The 18996-nt window shown below is 43.7% G+C and overlaps 1 protein-coding gene across 1 annotated transcript; it reads left to right on the top strand.

Annotated features, from left to right (window-relative positions):
- Positions 1 to 10471: 10471 nt before the first annotated feature.
- Positions 10472 to 11671, top strand: NPBWR1 (neuropeptides B and W receptor 1). The gene has a single exon (XM_084621721.1). The coding sequence runs from the start codon at positions 10648 to 10650 to the stop codon at positions 11632 to 11634; it is 987 nt and encodes a 328-aa protein (XP_084477847.1). The 5' UTR covers positions 10472 to 10647; the 3' UTR covers positions 11635 to 11671.
- Positions 11672 to 18996: the final 7325 nt, after the last annotated feature.

Genomic DNA, 18996 nt, shown 5'->3' with positions numbered 1-18996 from the left:
AGTCTAGGCATCTGGGTGCCAACTCCCACCTAAGCCCCAGAGTGATTCAGAAACCAAGAGAAAATAGAATTGCCTCTGCCTCACTCATATGTGGAGCCTGATCTAGTAGACATGCTCAGAGGCCTCCTGCTGGATCAGGTCCCATTCAAAATCTGGCAACTGAAGGAGCAAGGGATGGTGGTGCCCACCTTATAACTTTCAGGCTAGTGGTTCGAGCACTCACCCAGGGGATGTGGAGAACATAGGATCAATTTCACCCCTTAGGCAGAGAGTTTGGACAGGGGTCTACCACCTCTCAGGCAAGTGTTCCGACCATTGAGATATGGGATATTCTGATGTGGGACTCCTTCAGTCTCTCCTGTGGGAGCTGTTCTAGCTTGCATAAATAATTAAAGAGTGATTGGAGCATGGGGACTGGACCCTGGTCTCCCACCTCCCAGGTGGGTGTCATAGAATCATAGAATATCAGGGTTGGAAGGGACCTCAGGAGGTCATCTAGTCCAACCCCCTGCTCAAAGCAGGACTGATCCCCAATTAAATCATCCCAGCCAGGGCTTTGTCAAGCCTGACCCTAAAAACTTCTAAGGAAGGAGATTCCACCACCTCCCTAGGTAACGCACTCCAGTGTTTCACCACCCTCCTAGTGAAAAAGTTTTTCCTAATATCCAACCTAAATCTCCCCCACTGCAACTTGAGACCATTACTCCTTGTTCTGTCATCTGCTACCACTGAGAACAGTCTAGATCCATCCTCTTTGGAACCCCCTTTCAGGTAGTTGAAAGCAGCTATCAAATCCCCCCTCATTCTCCTCTTCTGTAGACTAAACATCCCCAGTTCCCTCAGCCTCTCCTCATAACTCATGTGTTCCAATCCCCTAATCATTTTTGTTGCCCTCTGCTGGACTCTTTCCAATTTTTCCACATCCTTCTTGTAGTGTGGGGCCCAAAACTGGACACAGTACTCCAGATGAGGCCTCACCAGTGTCGAATAGAGGGGAACGATCACGTCCCTCGATCTGCTGGCAATGCCCCTACTTATACAGCCCAAAATGCCATTGGCCTTCTTGGCAACAAGGGCACATTGTTGACTCATATCCACCTTCTCGTCCACTGTAACCCCTAGGTCCTTTTCTGCAGAACTGTTGCCTAGCCATTCGGTCCCTAGTCTGTAGCGGTGCATGGGATTCTTCCATCCTAAGTGCAGGACTCTGCACTTGTCCTTGTTGAACCTCATCAGATTTCTTTTGGCCCAATCCTCCAATCCTAGGTCCCTCTGTATCCTATCCCTACCCTCCAGCGTATTTACCTCTCCTCCCAGTTTAGTGTCATCTGCAAACTTGCTGAGGGTGCAATCCACACCATCCTCCAGATCATTTATGAAGATATTGAACAAAACCAGCCCCAAGACCGACCCTTGGGGCACTCCGCTAGATACCGGCTGCCAACTAGACATGGAGCCATTGATCACTACCCGTTGAGCCCAACAATCTAGCCAGCTTTCTATCCACCTTATAGTCCATTCATCCAGCCCATACTTCTTTAACTTGCTAGCAAGAATACTGTGGGAGACCGTGTCAACAGCTTTGCTAAAGTCAAGGAACAACACATCCACTGCTTTCCCTTCATCCACAGAGCCAGTTATCTTGTTATAGAAGGCAATTAGATTATTCAGGCATGACTTGCCCTCGGTGAATCCATGCTGACTGTTCCTGATCACTTTCCTCTCCTCTAAGTGCTTCGAAATTGATTCCTTGAGGACCTGCTCCATGATTTTTCCAGGGACTGAGGTGAGGCTGACTGGCCTGTAGTTCCCAGGATCCTCCTTCTTCCCTTTTTAAAAGATGTGCACTACATTAACCTTTTTCCAGTCATCCGGGACCTCCCCCGATCGCCATGAGTTTTCAAAGATAATGGCCAATGGCTCTGCAATCACATCCGCCAACTCCTTTAGCACTCTCGGATGCAACACATCCGGCCCCATGGACTTGTGCACGTCCAGCTTTTCTAAATAGTCCCGAACCACTTCTTTCTCCACAGAGGGCTGGTCACCTCCTCCCATGCTCTAATGCCCAGTGCAGTAGCCTGGGAGCTGACCTTGTTCGTGAAGACAGAGGCAAAAAAAGCACTGAGTACATTAGCTTTTTCCACATCCTCTGTCACTAGGTTGCCTCCCTCATTCAGTAAGGGGCCCACACTTTCCTTGACTTTCTTCTTGTTGCTAACATACCTGAAGAAACCCTCCTTGTTACTCTTAACATTTCTTGCTAGCTGCAACTCCAGGTGTGATTTGGCCTTCCTGATTTCACTCCTGCATGCCCGAGCAATATTTTTATACTCATCCCTGGTCATTTGTCCAATCTTCCACCTCTTGTAAGCTTCTTTTTTGTATTTAAGATCAGCAAGGATTTCACTGTTAAGCCAAGCTGGTCGTCTGCCATATTTACTATTCTTTCTACACATCAGGATGGTTTGTCCCTGTAACCTCAATAAGGATTCTTTAAAATACAGCCAGCTCTCCTGGACTCCTTTCCCCCTCATGTTATTCTCCCAGGGGATCTTGCCCATCAGCTCCCTGTGGGAGTCACAGTCTGCTTTTCTGAAGTCCAGGGTCCGTATTCTGCTGCTTTCCTTTCTTCCTTGTGTCAGGATCCTGAACTTGACCATCTCATGGTCACTGCCTCCCAGGTTCCCATCCACTTTTGCTTCCTCTACTAATTCTTCCCGGTTTGCGAGCAGCAGGTCAAGAAGAGCTCTGCCCCTAGTTGGTTCCTCTAGTACTTGCACCAGGAAATTGTCCCCTACATTTTCCAAAAACTTCCTGGATTGTCTGTGCACCGCTGTATTGCTCTCCCAGCAGATATCAGGGTGATTGAAGTCTCCCATGAGAACCAGGGCGTGCGATCTAGTAACTTCTGCGAGTTGCCGGAAGAAAGCCTTGTCCACCTCATCCCTCTGGTCCGGTGGTCTATAGCAGACTCCCACCCCGACATCACCCTTGTTGCTCATACTTCTAAACTTACTCCAGAGACTCTCAGGTTTTTCTGCAGTTTCATACTTGAGCTCTGAGCAGTCATACTGCTCTCTTACATACAGTGCAACTCCCCCACCTTTTCTGCCCTGCCTGTCCTTCCTGAACAGCTTATATCCATCCATGACAGTACTCCAGTCATGTGAGTTATCCCACCAAGTCTCTGTTATTCCAATCACATCATAATTCTTTGACTTTGCCAGGACTTCCAGTTCTCCCTGCTTGTTTCCCAGGCTTCATGCATTTGTGTATAGGCACTTGAGATAACCCGCTGATCGCCCCTCTTTCTCAGTATGAGGCAGGAGCCCTCCCTACTCATCAGACAGCAGAGTCATTCTCTCTCTCTCTCTCTCTCTCTCTCTGGCACAGTGACTGTAAGTATTTATATATGGTAGAACAGCTTGGCCCCTTTTTATTCAAAATGCGACCCAATTTTATGTAAATTCTCTGTCACTTACCTTGTGGTTTTAATGTCTTTATTAAAAATATTATGTACAGCTTTTAGTGAATCACTCATTAAAAGTCTAAAAGACAGTGACTTTTTTCACTTTTCTTAATAGGGTGGGTTTGCAATGAAACAAGAAGCGAATCAGTGGCATTCTTCCAATGGTGCCCATTTGAGGAACAAGAAGTCACATTATTTTGGGAGCCAGACAAGATGCTCTGTGAGCACCCTTTTAAAACTTACCTTTGTCACATGACAAAGTAAAGAAAAGAGATGACAGGCTTGATCCAGAGGGACCCCTGCCACTGCTTAAATCAGCATCCTGCTCCTAGGTATGGGGGTAGGTCGTGCCATCAGTTTTCAAGAAGAGCTTCTCACTGAGATCAATGAAGCATTCTGATTGACAACAGGTTGTACCAAGTGGCCTATGGGAAAGAATTAAAGAGTAAATAATTCTAAATATCTCTGATTTATTTTAAAGTTTCCCTTATGTTCTTCTAGATAAGTCCCATGCATATTTATGGTACTATAGTTTGGTACTATGGTTTATGGTAATATAGTTTAACTTAGTCTTAAATAGGTACAAAACAGGCAAGGGCTAATTTCTCCATGAAGAACCATTTTTCTTTACATTGTACTTGTATTTTTGTAGTTGTTTTTTTAAAAGGGAAATTCAAACCATGATACTTGGATCACCAATCTGTGCATAGTAACGCTTTTTCTCTTCAGTTAGTAACTATGACAAGGTATTGAAAGGGTAAGTCCTTTAATAAACTAAGGATTAATTCCCTTAGATGAGGAGAGACTACAGGGAAATGGTCTGCCTCTCTTGTTATTGCTATTGTTTTTCTTTGCAGATTTTTGTTATTAGAAAACTAATATCCAAAGACACACTATAGTATAATATTACTTTTAAAGAGAAATATTATAATGGCCTTACTCAATACGCATAATACCTTACTCCACAAGTACTCTCATTGAAATCAGTGTGACTAATTGTGGAGTAAGTTGCTATTCAGTATGAGTCAGACTATCACAATTTGGGTCAAAGGTTTCAATGCACTGTATTGTGTAGTAATGCTATGTATTGGAATTATTTAGAGGATTTTCAAAACAAATCTTATTGAGAAGAAGAGGGACTCTCACAGATATTATAATGCTCTATTCCCAAACATTAATATACACCCCCACACAATTTAAAAGCCAATGGATAGCTCTGCAAAACATATTTATTTAACCACAGTACTATTTCATGGATTGTTCCTACTACAGAAGGAAACTTTCTGGCCCCAGATTCCTTCATTATGACTAAAACAGCTTCTCCTTAATAAAATGTGACACATCACTCTCATAAATATCTAAAAGCTGGATTTTTCTTTTTTTAAAAAAGTACATGTTAAGCACATCAAACAACAAGACGGTAAGTAGAGAAGTGAGAGGATAACCCCACTGAGCTGTGGTCTTTCAAATGTATCTTTTTTTCTCTCTTAGCTGTTTCAAGTCTTGCCAAGTCAACAAGCTAAATGCATATGGGGTGAAATCATGGGCCCACTCCTGGGAATTTTGCCATTCATGTCAATGGGGACAGGATTTCACCAATGGTGTTTTTCTGTTGAGCTTGTTAGAATTAGTAGAAAGCTCTCAATTTCTATGAATTACCATGTTAACTTAATGTGCTAAAATTATACCATTTATCCCATTATGTTCTTTGAATAATTTAGCTCCTGACCCTGAAATGCTTATGTACAATCTTAACTTTAAGTAGTTCTCTACTCAGATACATAGAGTTAAGCATGTGTATAAGTGTCTGCAGGATCAAGGTAATACTCAGTTGGTGGCTAACACAGGAATTACAATATAGCAATAATTATATTAAACAAACACACAGGTTCAATTAAAGTCAAACACCTCTTTTAAGAAGTACATAAGAGATTTAAAGGTACCCTAAGCTTTCTCTACTTCATTTTACCTATACAGTTTCCAAAAATCTTCCCAGGCAGACACTCTCTGCTGGTATTTCCACAGACTGGGATAACCGGGCTTTTGGAAGCATGGAAAATGCATAAATCACCATATCGATTCCATCAGTCAGAGGGCAGGTCCATGAAAACAGCAGCATCTTTTTAAGTATCACCATATTCATAATGATCACATTATGCAGCATGATCTTGTCCTGAACACCACCTTTCAGCAGCTTGTTGGATGACTTGCTCAGCCATGCATTATTCACCAGAGGTTCTGGGCTGTCTCAAAGGCAATTACTGTTCCATGTACTGTCCTTATGAAGAATCATTTTAACCAGTATTTTGTATTGTGCAATTAAGAAGATTTATACTATGTCCCCTGAAACAGTACATTTAAAAAAAATAGTATTATAATTTAGTCTCTCGCTTTAGTGGCATAATATAACTAGAAACAATTTACAGTGGTACAGATTTCCATTTTTCTTCATTTTTGGTAATTACATGTGAATGTCTATTGTCTAACATGATCTCCAATTCAATAATTAATTCCTGTGCTCTAGTATAAAGTGTGTAATATTTTCAGTGATAAATTCATAGGCATTTGTAGACCACAACCTAGCCACTCTATTACACTGTGTGTTATTATTGCACACTAAGACCCTGACTCTGCACAAACTCTTGTACCCACAAAGAACTCCAGGGAAGTCAATAGTGTCTTCCCACCTGGATTTCATGACATGATCAGTGACTGTATGAGTTACACTATAACTGTCCTTTATGATGTGCTCATTGTTTGTGAACATTGGTTCTTTTTTGGTGACATTTTTCATGCTTGGTCTCAGAAGAGTGATGAAATTTTGTGGGAGGGGTGAGCAGTCAGTCTGGCTATTTCTGAGGTCTGTATGAGGAAAGAAATAATCCCAAAACAAAAGAAGAAAGAAAACCTTTTATGTTATATAGTCTGCACAGAAAATCTGCAAAAACCTAACTGAACGTTCTGATCCTGCAAACAGACCCTCTTGATTAGATCAGAAAGAGGAGAAAATGGGAGGAGGATGCACTGCCCCAGAAGTCATAGGATATGGAGGAATGAGCACAGGAATTGATACCAGGAAATTTTATTCCCACACTAGGTAAAAAGCATTTTCCCTGTCTGTAGATGGCAAAGATACAGATGGAATAGGCATAGTTGATTAATGGGTAGGAGTTTAGAACTGAGAGTCAAGAAACCTAGGTTCTGGCCCAGGTCAATTTGGTGGCATTTCTGTCTGCTGACTTGTGAAGAAAATGTAACTCTGTGTTGCAACAAACACACAGAGTAGTTTTCCACCAGTAGTGTCACGGTATGTGTAAATGTACTGATTTTCCTCAAACGTCACTTGATTCTTCACTCTCAATAAGAACCATAAAACAAGCCAAATCTATGTACTCTGTATAATATATTGTATATTATATATTGTATTAATATAGGACACATTAAAAAGCATAGGCACAATGAGGCAGTGGTAGTTTTATCTTAATGTTAAGTTGGTTTTTGCTTGTTTGTTTGCTTTTCATGAAGTTTCATATTTATGATATCCTAACATTCTAGCTGCATTACTTAGCAGAGCATGGGATAATTCAGGTCAAACAGCTTTTGTTCAATACAGCTCTCTCTGCACACATTTGGATGGATCAGGGATGTGAAATATATCCCTTTGGCAAAATGCTAAATGTGTGTTACATCAGTAACTAGCATCTTCATCTAACAAAACAACCAAGACAGCAGGACTGGAATAACACAGCAGGCAACATTCTCAGTGCTGATCTGGAAAGCTGCAAGATATTATCTGATTTCTACCATTGACCATTATATAGATTTCAGTCAAATCTTTGAAGATATTATTTCACATAGCCAAAGATTATCTCCAAGTCATAATACTTTCTGTCTCCACTCCCTATGCTGTAAGAGTAATTGGATATTTGACACTCAGACTTACCACATAGGATGATGTATTCATATTTGGCATTACTACTACAACATGAAGGTGAGATAAAAACATGGAGTAGATGCTACTGTGGTTAGGGTTCTTGCTTTTTATCACTAAGACAGAGTTGATGCCAGACAGGTTCACCAGTGTAAAATGACTTGATAGTGATAGTTACGTTATCTTCTGAGGAATGGCTCTTCTCTATATACACTCTAGTTAAAAGTAAATATTGGTCATGATAATTCAAAGTTTCTTTGTTTCATGATCTAATATAGCAGTGATATGTCAGCCAGAGATCACCCCATGTTGTCTTTTTTGAGCTTTAGCTTCCCTGTAATACTTTGTGGGCATAATGGACTGTGAAATCGAAGTTGTAGCATGAAACCTCAGCTAGCTTTGATATTGACTGGGGGTGCTGAGAATGGTGGTGGGCCTTGTTTGGAAATGCTGACTGTTTGGGTGAAATATTGGTTGGGTGAAATCTATGAAAATATAAAGGCAGGCATTTACCTAATTTACATGCACATACAGGGTTTAAAGCACAGAGATGGTGTGAGGTGCTGTACTTGCCACCTGTAGCAAGCACCCTTTTCCATGGCTTAGGCCTCCAGCTAAGTCACCTAAAGTTCAGTCCTGAACTTTACCCCTGTTACTTCTGGGGTAACAAAAAGGTCCAAACAGAAGGCCTAAGAAATCCATAGTAATAATACTTCTTCAACCACTTTCAGGTCAATACTTGTCCAACTACTTATCAAGGAGGAATTACCAGGCTATCCTCCCCCCAGGGATATTGGCAGTTTACTTCTGTGGTTTCCCTTCTCCCCACTCACGAGCCCCATTGCAGAACTTCTTCCAGGGAAGCCTCACCTGGTTCCTGTGGATTTCTTCTATTCATGTAGGCCCTAACTCAGGGCTTCTCCACGGGAGCCTACTCTGCTCCCTGTAGGTTTCTTCTACCAGACCACTCTCCTTCTTCCTCCTTTCCCTGAAACCAGTTTCCACCTCTAGCAATCTCTGGTCTGGAGACCTACACTAGCTCTCTTTCCAGAACCTGATGAGAGGAATTCCATCACTGTTTCTCTTCCCCAGGGACCCTTGGAAAATCCACTGTCCACTCTGTGCCACCCATCCCCTTCCAACCTGTAGAAACTGCAGGACTTCACTCAAAGGAGCTGCTTTTCTCTCTCCCTTCTAGATTTCTTTTATATTGTTCAAGCAACCTCTTTCTAGCTTGGCTGTTCCATTGCTAATTAATTACTCCATTACTAATTAATTAATCCATTAATTAATCCATTACTCCAGCTGGAGCACTTTATTGCTCCCATGTGTAGCCTATAGGGTCATCCGGGGACAGTTAGGCCCTAATTCTTCTGAAGGACCATTGGCCCCATGACAAGTGGTGTTTGTGTATTTTCTCCATGTGCATGGACTGTGCTCCTGTTTGAAAATTCAGGCTTATACATTTCATAGGGAATTTTAAGGTTATTATACCTTTGTGTAGTTTTTAATAGGAAATAGTAAAAATACTCCACCAGTTCTCAGCCTGAGCATATGAAGACATCCTAGTATCTCACCAATCCAAGACAGAGGAATAAAACAATGGGTGGTTTGTGTTTGTTTGTTTTTTATTAGTGAAGGGCTTAAAAGTGACTGGATCCTGATTTTGAATACCCTGAAACCGAAGTTCAAAGATACTGGGATCCCAGGCTTTTGTGTGGCTCATTAAAAGGACAGGAGCTACATGTATCTCAGATCAGATTTGAACTACTTCAGACTTCTCATCTGGGATTTTAGTTTGGGTCAATCTCTTATTATTTATTTGCATTACAGAAGCCACTTTAGGTCCCAACTGAGTATGGGTCCCTATTGTGCTAGGAACTGTAGAAAGAGAGTATGAGCCAGACTCTTCCCCTTCAGATCTAAATAGACAAGGAAAGGCAAAGCCAGAGGCATCTCTAGTCTTCCTTGTAAAGTCGTTGCTGCATATTTACGGGTTCCCTATCAGCCACTATGACTCATTGGGCAGAGTCCGGTGGCTGAGCCACTTCCTTTGGAATTCAACTTTTCAAAGGGTGTACTTTGAAAGGAACCAGGCTGGAGAAGAGGAGGAGAAAGTTGGATTTCTTCCCTGTATTTTCGAATGGGCTTTCCGTATTTGAACTCTGGCTGCAGGTGATTAAAAACAAACAACTGATCATGCTTCCCATCAATTACAATACAAAAGGCGTAACAGGGTCTGTGTTTGTTTGTTTGTGCTCCGAAGTGGGCTTATTTGCAACAAGGACGTCAGCGAACCTGTCATGGGAAATGAATACATTTGTGTCTTTGCCCTATGCTCAGTTTGACCTGTTAGCAGGAAGCTCTGGTGCCCATTTGCTGAGATCGCACCTGCGCTCTGTTCCCGTTTGCAGGCAGCGAAGTGGTGACTAGAGATCCAAAAGGAGCTGTCCAGGACTCAAGTATGTGGAGAGCTGTTCATCGAGTCAGTTGCCGGGGAGCTGTCCAGCATTTCAGCACCTAGGCGCTTTCGGGATCGCGGGCTTCCCGGGCAGCCTTCAGCCCCCACTATCTGCAGAAGGACCCGCAGAAGGAAAGCAGACCCTCTGCTCTAAGGTAAGGGAAAAGAAGGAATTTCAAAGCTCAACAAACACAGAAGCAGATCTGCAATTCCAGGAGTGTGTGAGTGAGTTAGATTTGGGGGCGGGGTGAGAAAGAGAAAGGAATCCGGTAGGATCCCCTTTAGATGACATGCTCCTGAGGTCTGCTGCTCTGCATTGTCTCTTTGTAAATGTGCTTCATAACTATCGTGTGTGTGTGGCGCTCAGTGACAACGCAACCCACCCCAAGAGGTGAAACGGAGCACGTGGAGGGTGCTTCGGCTGTGAGGTGCCTATTTCCATGTTTTCTGAAAATGGGCATTTCTCTTGGTGAGGAAGCCTGAACTTAAGTGTGTGTTTTCCATTGTCCCTGCAAGGAGCAACGGTGAGGAGACGAGGAGTGATGGGCAAAGAGGTGGGATGACGAGAGACCTGTCCGGTGCAGAGCCGGAATTAAAGGTCTAAAGCCAAGCCAAAGAAGCAGCGCCTTCCAGGTTCACCACGGGCAGCCGCCAGCCCGGAGATCTGACTCCGGTGACATATCCCTGGACCTGGTGTTTGAGCCGAGCTGGGCGACCGCGATTCAGCCCACACTTCACTCCCTTGGGGGAGCCGCGGCCGGTCTTTCTTTCCCACCGCAGCCCATGGCTAACTTCTCCTCGCACTCCGAGCCCAACGCGTCCTGCGCGCCCTGCGCGGGCAGAGGGGCCCCCTGGCCCAACGCCTCCGCCCCGCAGCTGCTCCCCGACTTCTACCTGGCCGTGCCCCTCATCTACTCCCTCATCTGCGCCGCCGGGCTGACGGGCAACACCGCCGTCATCTACGTGATCCTGCGGGCCCCCAAGATGAAGACGGTCACCAACCTCTTCATCCTCAACCTGGCCGTGGCCGACGAGCTCTTCACCCTGGTGCTGCCCATCAACATCGCCGACCACCTGCTGCGGCAGTGGCCCTTCGGCGAGCTCATGTGCAAGCTGATCATCTCCATCGACCAGTACAACACCTTCTCCAGCATCTACTTCCTCACCGTCATGAGCATCGACCGCTACCTGGTGGTGGTGGCCACGCTCCGGTCCGGGAAGGTGTCCCACCGCACCTACCGCGCCGCCAAGCTGGCCAGCCTGGCCGTCTGGGCCCTGGTCTCCATCGTCATCTCGCCCTTCGCCGTGTTCGCCAAGCTCCACCGGGAGCAGGGGCGCTCCCAGTGCGTCTTCGTCTTCCCCAGCCCGGAGAGCCTCTGGTGGAAAGCCAGCCGCCTCTACACCCTCCTGCTGGGCTTCGCCATCCCCGTCTCCACCATCTGCGTCCTCTACGCCGCCCTGCTGGCCAAGCTGAGACGCGTGCGCCTCCACCCCAACGCCAAAGCCCTGGACAAAGCCAAAAAGAAAGTGACGCTGATGGTGCTGGTCATCCTGGCCGTGTGCCTCTTCTGCTGGACCCCCTACCACCTCAGCACGGTGGTGGCCCTCACCACCGACCTCCCGCAGACCCCCCTGGTCATCGGCATCTCCTATTTCATCACCAGCCTCAGCTACGCCAACAGCTGCCTCAACCCTTTCTTGTACGCCTTCTTGGACGAGAATTTCCGCAAGAGCTTTCGCAAGCTGGTGGACTGCAGGGCGTCCCCCTAGAGCCCCCAGCCGCGGCTGCTCTCCTCTGTCATTTTCAAAGGGGAAAAGAGCATTCCGGGGGACAAGACTCGGGCGCCGGTTTGTGAACCGGCCTTGATCAAGCTTTAGATCCAATGCACCCCTGAAATCCAAGCACAGGCAGGGTCCAGTTCTTTTCGGTTTGTCTTGCAGCCAGCGGTTTGTCTTGCAGCCAGCGTTCAGACGGGAGGGCTGGGGATTTTCAAATCCACACTAGCTCCTTGGCCTAGCCTTACCCATCACACTCATTCCTTTTCCTTCAGTAGGGTGCTCTAGATTTCTGGGGGTCCTATATTATGGAGCAGGAGCAAAATCCAACATTTTACAAGATTTTTAGTGAAGAATAGCCAAGTACTTTGACATCTACATATATTACTGGAGATCTGAGTGCCTTGCTTAATGACTCTTAAGCCTGCTAGTTTTATATCTGCAGTACTTACCTTGTAGCTCCGCTTCACTCCCTTACTCCATTCTAAATAAATAAACCATCATTAAAAGAGCCTATGTTTTCATAGCAACCTGATATTCCCCCCTCCCCCTCTGGTCCGAGGCACTTTGTGAGTCAGAATCAGATCTCATATTTCAGTCTAAAAGCAGCAGAAATAATGCAGTACTCAGTGTAAATGCTCAGAGGCTGCCAGGTATAAATCTCCTTCCCTACACATAAATTATTGTTGTTAAAATCGTTTTGCATGGAATACTCTCCTGCTGGATGAAAATCAGCCTGACCTTTCTGAACACATTTGAAAAAGAAATCACTATCCGGCTTTAGATCATGTAGATTAGGCTATAATTCTACATCTTTAACAACCTTCAAAAGACAGATCTCCCAAGGCGAAGGAAAATGGGAGAGCGTTAGTAACACCGCTAAGCTTATTTCCTTTTATATGGGACCTAAATATGCCTATTAAAGTCTCCTGAAATCCCACTGCTTTCTCTGCACGTAGCAAGGAGCCCTTGGACTGGCTTTAAGAAAGAAGAAAAGAGGAACCATAGTGTGTAGAAATATGGATGTGTGTTCGGAGCCACTTTCTGTAGGAACTGGCATTTTCAGCCCAGCAAACTGTTCTATAATATAAAGTTCCCAGTTCCTATTAGTAACAGAATAGTTACAGAATAGTTACAGAATGGTTAGTTTTATGTGCAATACATATATTTATGATAGGTTCCTACATCTTCTCAAAAAATGCTCAGACTTCTTTTCCCCCTTGTAGCTACTTAAGGATCAGATATTATTTCACTATAAACCCTCACTTCGGAGTTAATAGTTTTAAAGGGGGTTCTGTCAAAAACAAACAAACAAAAAAAAACCCCTACTTCCACCCCTTACCAGTCACGTTAGCTTAATGCTACTTTCAAAATAAAAAGCTAACATATTATTCACTATTTTGCCTTAAAAAATCCTCTTTATCTAAACTTGGACAATGAGACTAAAAAGATGAATTTGGCTCTTTTCAGTTTCACCCTTGTTCACATGCCTACACAGTTCAGGGGAAGGTTGCATTTTTTCCCCATTTCACTTCTCTCCTACCCCCACAAGGAAAATTGACAGACTTGAAATATAGTTTGTAAAAATATTTCCAGGCACATAAGATTTTGAAATTGCAAAACTTCGTGGTCTTGTCTACTATTATTAATTCATATTGCAGTAGCGCTTAGGAGCCCACTGTGCTCGCCCAGAGGTGGGCAAACTATGGCCCACAGGCCACATCTGGCCCACAGGACTGTCCTGCCCAGCCCTTGAGCTTCTGGCCTGGGAGACTAGCCTCCTGGTCCCTACCCCGCTGTCCCCCCTGGCAGTGGTGGTGGGGGACAAGGAGCAGGGAGGGTGGATGGGTCGGAGGTTCTGAGGGGGGCAGTTAGGGGGCGGGAAGTGGGAGGGGCAGAGAGGGGGAGGCAGTCAGGCTGTTTGGGGAGTCACAGCCTTCCCTACCTGGCCCTCCATACAGTTTAGCACCCCAATGTGGCCCTTGGGCCAAAAAGTTTGCCCACTCCTGTCTAGGCACTGCACAAACACAGTCTTGTCTGCTTGATTTTTATGCGGATGAAACTTACTATATAAAAATATAAAATAGTCAAATATCAAATATCCAGATCATCTTTTGTTTCTAAAACTAGGATATATAAATTGATGTAGATTCTCATTAGACAAACATCAATCAATAACACTGTTTCTCTGAGGAATGGTGAAGATGATCATTTTTCTTGTTGTGAATAGGAGTGGAGATATAACTTTCTTAATAGCCCTAATGAAAAAAAATGGTTACACTTCAAAAGCTGACAGTTTTGAAAACATGTTGAGTCAAATCTTCTGAAGCTGGTATTTACAAGATCTAGTCACACTTTTCCCATATGCTTAGTGACTAAGATATACTAATAACAAAGCTCAGTTAAAGTTACAGTGCAGCATTTATATACATTTTCCAGTTAGTTGGCAGTGTAACAGAGCTGGTAGGATTAGCTGGTTACAATTGTGTCATAGCTACTGATGTATTAAGAAATTATTGTGTATGTGCACTGCTTTCAAATGATGCACTCATTAAAAATCATGGTATTGTACAGCTTAAAGATGCTCCAACTTCTTAAAGGTAAACGTGTATAATATTAACACACATATAGTTTAATCAGTGTAGTACATATTCAGGCCTAAATCCAGCTGCTGCCTCCCCAGGTGCCTCTGACAGCAGAAGTGATGCATCACCACTGTGCAATAAGGCAGGTCTGGTTTCCAGGGGCCATGCAGAGGTCTGTGCAAGACTTTCACAGAGCAGAGCTCAGGTCTGCAAATGCCCCCTGTATGGCAGTGCAAAGGGGCTGCCTCCAACCTACCACCAAAAAGTGAGTGGGAACAGGTAATTGGGTTGTCTAATTGGGGGATGGAGTATCTGCCACTGATGGAGACCTTCAATCTTCCCCCTGTGAGCAGGACACAATATGGGCCTTATATGCTAATTCAACCACTGGGATGAAGTGCCCCTTTTGAAGCCACTCTTCTACCATGGCATGATCTGGCTTGGTTACCTGGGCTGGTGCTGGGCTAGCGGAGGAGGAATAATACAGAAAAAAAAATAGTTTTCCCCAAGAAGACTCTTTTGGAATCTGGGGCGGGGGGGAGAACAGAATTAAAATATCTGCACACTTTGTGGTGTTTTATTCTCTCTGAGAATTACAGTGCTCTTGAAAGTCCGGGATTTTCTATACTAACTATAACCAAGCATTGTGTAGTCTTTCCCTGAGATCTTGGCCATGTCTTAGCACTGAGTAGTGGCATTCCTGCTACTTCAGTTCTTGCACTTTACCGGAGTAAAGTATAAAGAGCTGTCAAATTGTGTGATGGGACAAACAACCAAAGAACTAATTTCAGATCATCAGCACCTTTACCCTTTTTGGGAGCACAATTTGAACTCAGATCAGCAGAAGCAAAAATATCTAGAGAATACCACACCATTTTGGCCACATTTGATCTTTAATTTAAGGAGTATGTGTGAATGTCAACGCTTTGATAATAAAATATTGTTAGTGTAGTATAACTTTAGCTCAATACTATGTCAATAATTCCTTATACATAGTAAACACATACTAGAGTATCATTCCATTCTGATTCATAGTTGCTGCATATCAACGGAGGAGAGAGGTATGAAATTCCATTTAAATCACAGGGATCACTAATAGCATGTAGATCACAAAGGTGGGGTTTTTTGCTGTTTGTAAAGTGATCTCTAGGATAAGCGTCTTGCTGCAGTGGCTGGGTAAGAGCTAAATGACCATTTCCATTAGAAAGGTCTCATCAATGTGACCGCTGATCCTTTCAGTAGTCTAAATTGAACACCTTAAACTAAGCTCAATTGACATTTTGAAGCTCAGGATTTAACTCATCCCTTTACCGCATGTGACAGTCCTCGCTCAGGGGTTGGTTGGTCGGGTAGTATCATCTGGTGGTCAGGGGTTAGGCCTGTGACCTGCCAGGGGGGAGGGGTTGTTGGTAGAGGAGCCCAGTCTCTCCCACTCCACCAGGCTCTGACCCAGGGCCCTTTGAGGGCTATCAGTAATCTGACAGTGGGGGATGCTTAAGGCTGCCCTACCTCCGCCACTCCCTATCACCATTCCCCTCCACCCCCATGATTGTCTGAAAGTCGACATCTGAGTTAAGACTGCATGAAGGATGTCCACTCACCACCAGGCACGTCCTGGCAGCTACGTGTAGTGTGGTAGCTCTTTTTTGCTCTTGGGAAGCAACTGCCTCCTCCTGTGGTATGGCTCACCTTCCTGGGTGGACCAGATCAGTCCTAAGGCTTTCCCTTGCTGGGGCAGTCCAAACCAAACAAAGGGAATTACCAAAGTCTGGAGTTCATATGAGAGGGGGAGAGGGGAACGTTTCCCCCTCAGGCTGTCTCCGCAGCAAGTCCTCCCTTTCCTCAGAGAAAGATTTATGGGCAGTTGTCTTAGGGAGAGATTCTACCTTCCCTCAGCTCTCCTCTGTTGGAGGAGCAAGTTGCATGTCTGCTTTCTTCCCTGGGCTGCCACCAAATGAGCTGCCACCTGCTCCCCTGCCTTTTAGCTCCTCCTCCAGTTGGTGCATTTCCTACAGGTGTGGCAGGGACAGGGTCGGCTCAGCCCAGAGCAGTTCCTTATCCCCTTGTTGCTCAGTGTGGAGTTTGTACACTCCATCAAACCTTGCTTGCAAAAATTGACTTCACTGTGGTTGCATGGGTATAGCTAAGTATAGAATGTCATCCTTTGATACTACAATCCATTTTTAAAATAAATAAAGACTTTGACATGGAAAGGGAGGCAGTCAGCCATGTGCTGAGCTTCGGAAAACCAAATTTACATTCCATGGCAAATTCTGACATTTTGAAATTTGTTTTCATTCTGCATCAGAACAAAGAGTCCAAATTTCACATTTCTCACAATACAGAAATTCTGAGAAATTTTGATTCTAGCACATTAAAATGTTTCATTTTGATAGCAGCAAATTGCCATAATCAAAATGAAATGTTTTGTTTTGATAGGGTAATTTTTGTATAGATAATATCAGCACATTATATATATTCTATCATAATTAATACTGTATAACAAACATTATGATATAAATATAATTAAAATAATATTTTAAAAGTCCAGATGAAATCAGAAAGTGCAAACAATTAATTTAGGCTTTTTCCCCATGGAAAAATTTGTGAAAATCAATAGAGTCCCACCAGACATTTCAATTTTGATAAAACAGCTTTGTAAGTAAACAACATCATTCAGAGAAAATTCATATTTTACTAGGTCTATTTTAAAAGCATTTCCCCTTAAGATTTTCTCAATGATTGCTGAGACATTCAAAGTCCATTTGAACAGCCATTCTAGCACAGTTAAGATAGACACCTAAGGAATTCGCCTTTGGGGAGAAGACATCTCTTCGAGCCTGATTCTGCTTCATTCAAGCCAATGTGGGATTCATGACTGACTTCACTGGCCATCTACCAGCCTCCCAGGAGGATGAAGTACCCATCTCTATACTATATACATGAGAACTTGCCGTTATCAATTAGTCTTGCTTCCTGAAACAAAATGTAAGTGGAATGGCATGTAAATTTAGTACCAAGAACATGTCATCTCAACTAAATTTGTAAATTGTGATTACACTTATCTTTAGGAAATGTTACAAATAGACTTGAGTGCCTCAGCAAATTAGTGTCAAATCCATTTCATGGCATGCTGCAATTTATGTTCCAGGAAAAGTGAAGAAAAAGACAGCTTTGAAAGTAAAGAACATCATTCAAAGAAAAGTCATGTTTTACTTAGTGATCATCAAGTGTGGCTTTAAGAATACAAGAGGAGCATCCTTTCTGGTTAATAAAGTCACAAAAATAGCAGGGGAGTTTAAGACATGAATACGAGTGTTGTCTATGATGTTAGTTGCCAGAGGATTTTGTTTAAACTGATGTGCAGTGATTCTTGTCTCATCACCGTTGGGACTTCTATAAACCTTGGCAATGTGATTTGGATACAAACAGCTGTGCAGCGCTTCTGTGGAGTTTGACCTGGTTCTGTAGAGCAAATGCCCTAGTCAGCTGCTCAGTTTATACTAACAATAGGTTAAAATATGTATTCAACCCCATTTTTATACAGTTTTGGATGCCTGAATCTTAACCAATTTCTGGGGCAGTGTGATCTGAATCAGAAGGAAAAACCCTGTGACTATTTCTATTTAGGTGCTTCTGTTTGAGGAATAACTAAACAAACCATTCTGAGGCATTTCCTTCCCTAGGAGACTTGTGTTTCCCCCTTTCCCTTCCTCTGAATACATTTCTCACTGCCCGTGGGGACACAATGGGATACACCATGGCATCTGTCACCAGATAAACATTATTTCACGCTGCCTATTATGCATGTTCAGCAGTTGCAGAGATATCATTTGGCTTGTCTGTCATTGTGCGGGAATGTAAACATTCACTCAGAAAAACACTATTACTTGTAGCACATACAATCCATCAATACCTTCTTTGCTACCTCTGCCATGCTGAATCTATCTCTTACCTCTCCTAAGCATCAAGATAACCATCCAATTAGAGCTCCCTTTATGTGCAGTAGCAACCCCCTTGTCACGGTCTGAACACTGGTACAAAAGTACACAACATATAGGTTTGATATTCAAGATGGAATGTTCAGGTTACCAGGAATAACATTTCTGTCTGTTTTTGGGGGGTACATGAATGCCCCCCCTCCAAACCATTAATGCCTCAGATACATTTATAATGTATTTTTCTCACATCAACCCTGTGCCGCAGGGAAGCATTATTTTCCCTAATTCTCAGAATCTGAGAGATTATGGGCCTGGGTTTCAGTGAGCACTTGCAGCTCCCATTGAATTCAAGCTGTGGGTATTCATCATTAATGAAAATCAGGTCCAACGCTTAAACTTTTCAGAAGCACCTAAATGGCTTAGAAGCTTAAAGCCTATTTTCAAAAGTGGCTTAGGCACTAAGGAGCCTAAGTCTCATTGATTTTAATGAGATTTAGGCTCCTAAGTGCCTAAATCACTATTAAAATGGGACTTAGGCCCATAAGTCACTTACACACTTTTAAAACTTTTGCCCTACAGCAATGCCTACACTTGCGAGTATACACGGTTACATGTGTGCTCTCGTGCCGTAACCCATGTCCTGTCTACAGATGAAGCCATGAAGACCATTTCTGAAGGACAGTCTAGTGTAAGAAAGCTAGCATACCTGAGGGTAGTTAGTGTGTACACGCCTCTGCTGTGGCATGGCCCCACACCTGTTTTACAATGCAGAGTGGATGGGAGCAAGGGGCGTGTAGTCGGTCACTGTTGTCAATAGTCCCCCCAAGGCC

Source organism: Lepidochelys olivacea, assembly GCF_965140295.1.
Source record: "Lepidochelys olivacea isolate rLepOli2 genome assembly, chromosome: 2".
Lineage (NCBI taxonomy): Eukaryota > Metazoa > Chordata > Testudines > Cheloniidae > Lepidochelys > Lepidochelys olivacea.
The sequence above is the reverse complement of the archived record's forward strand: the minus strand, read 5'-3'. Positions and strand labels throughout refer to the sequence as shown.

What these genes read in the sequence shown, in the direction of transcription:
- NPBWR1 (XM_084621721.1), top strand. Translation starts at nt 10,648, where the DNA reads ATGGCTAACTTCTCCTCGCACTCCGAGCCCAACGCGTCCTGCGCGCCC.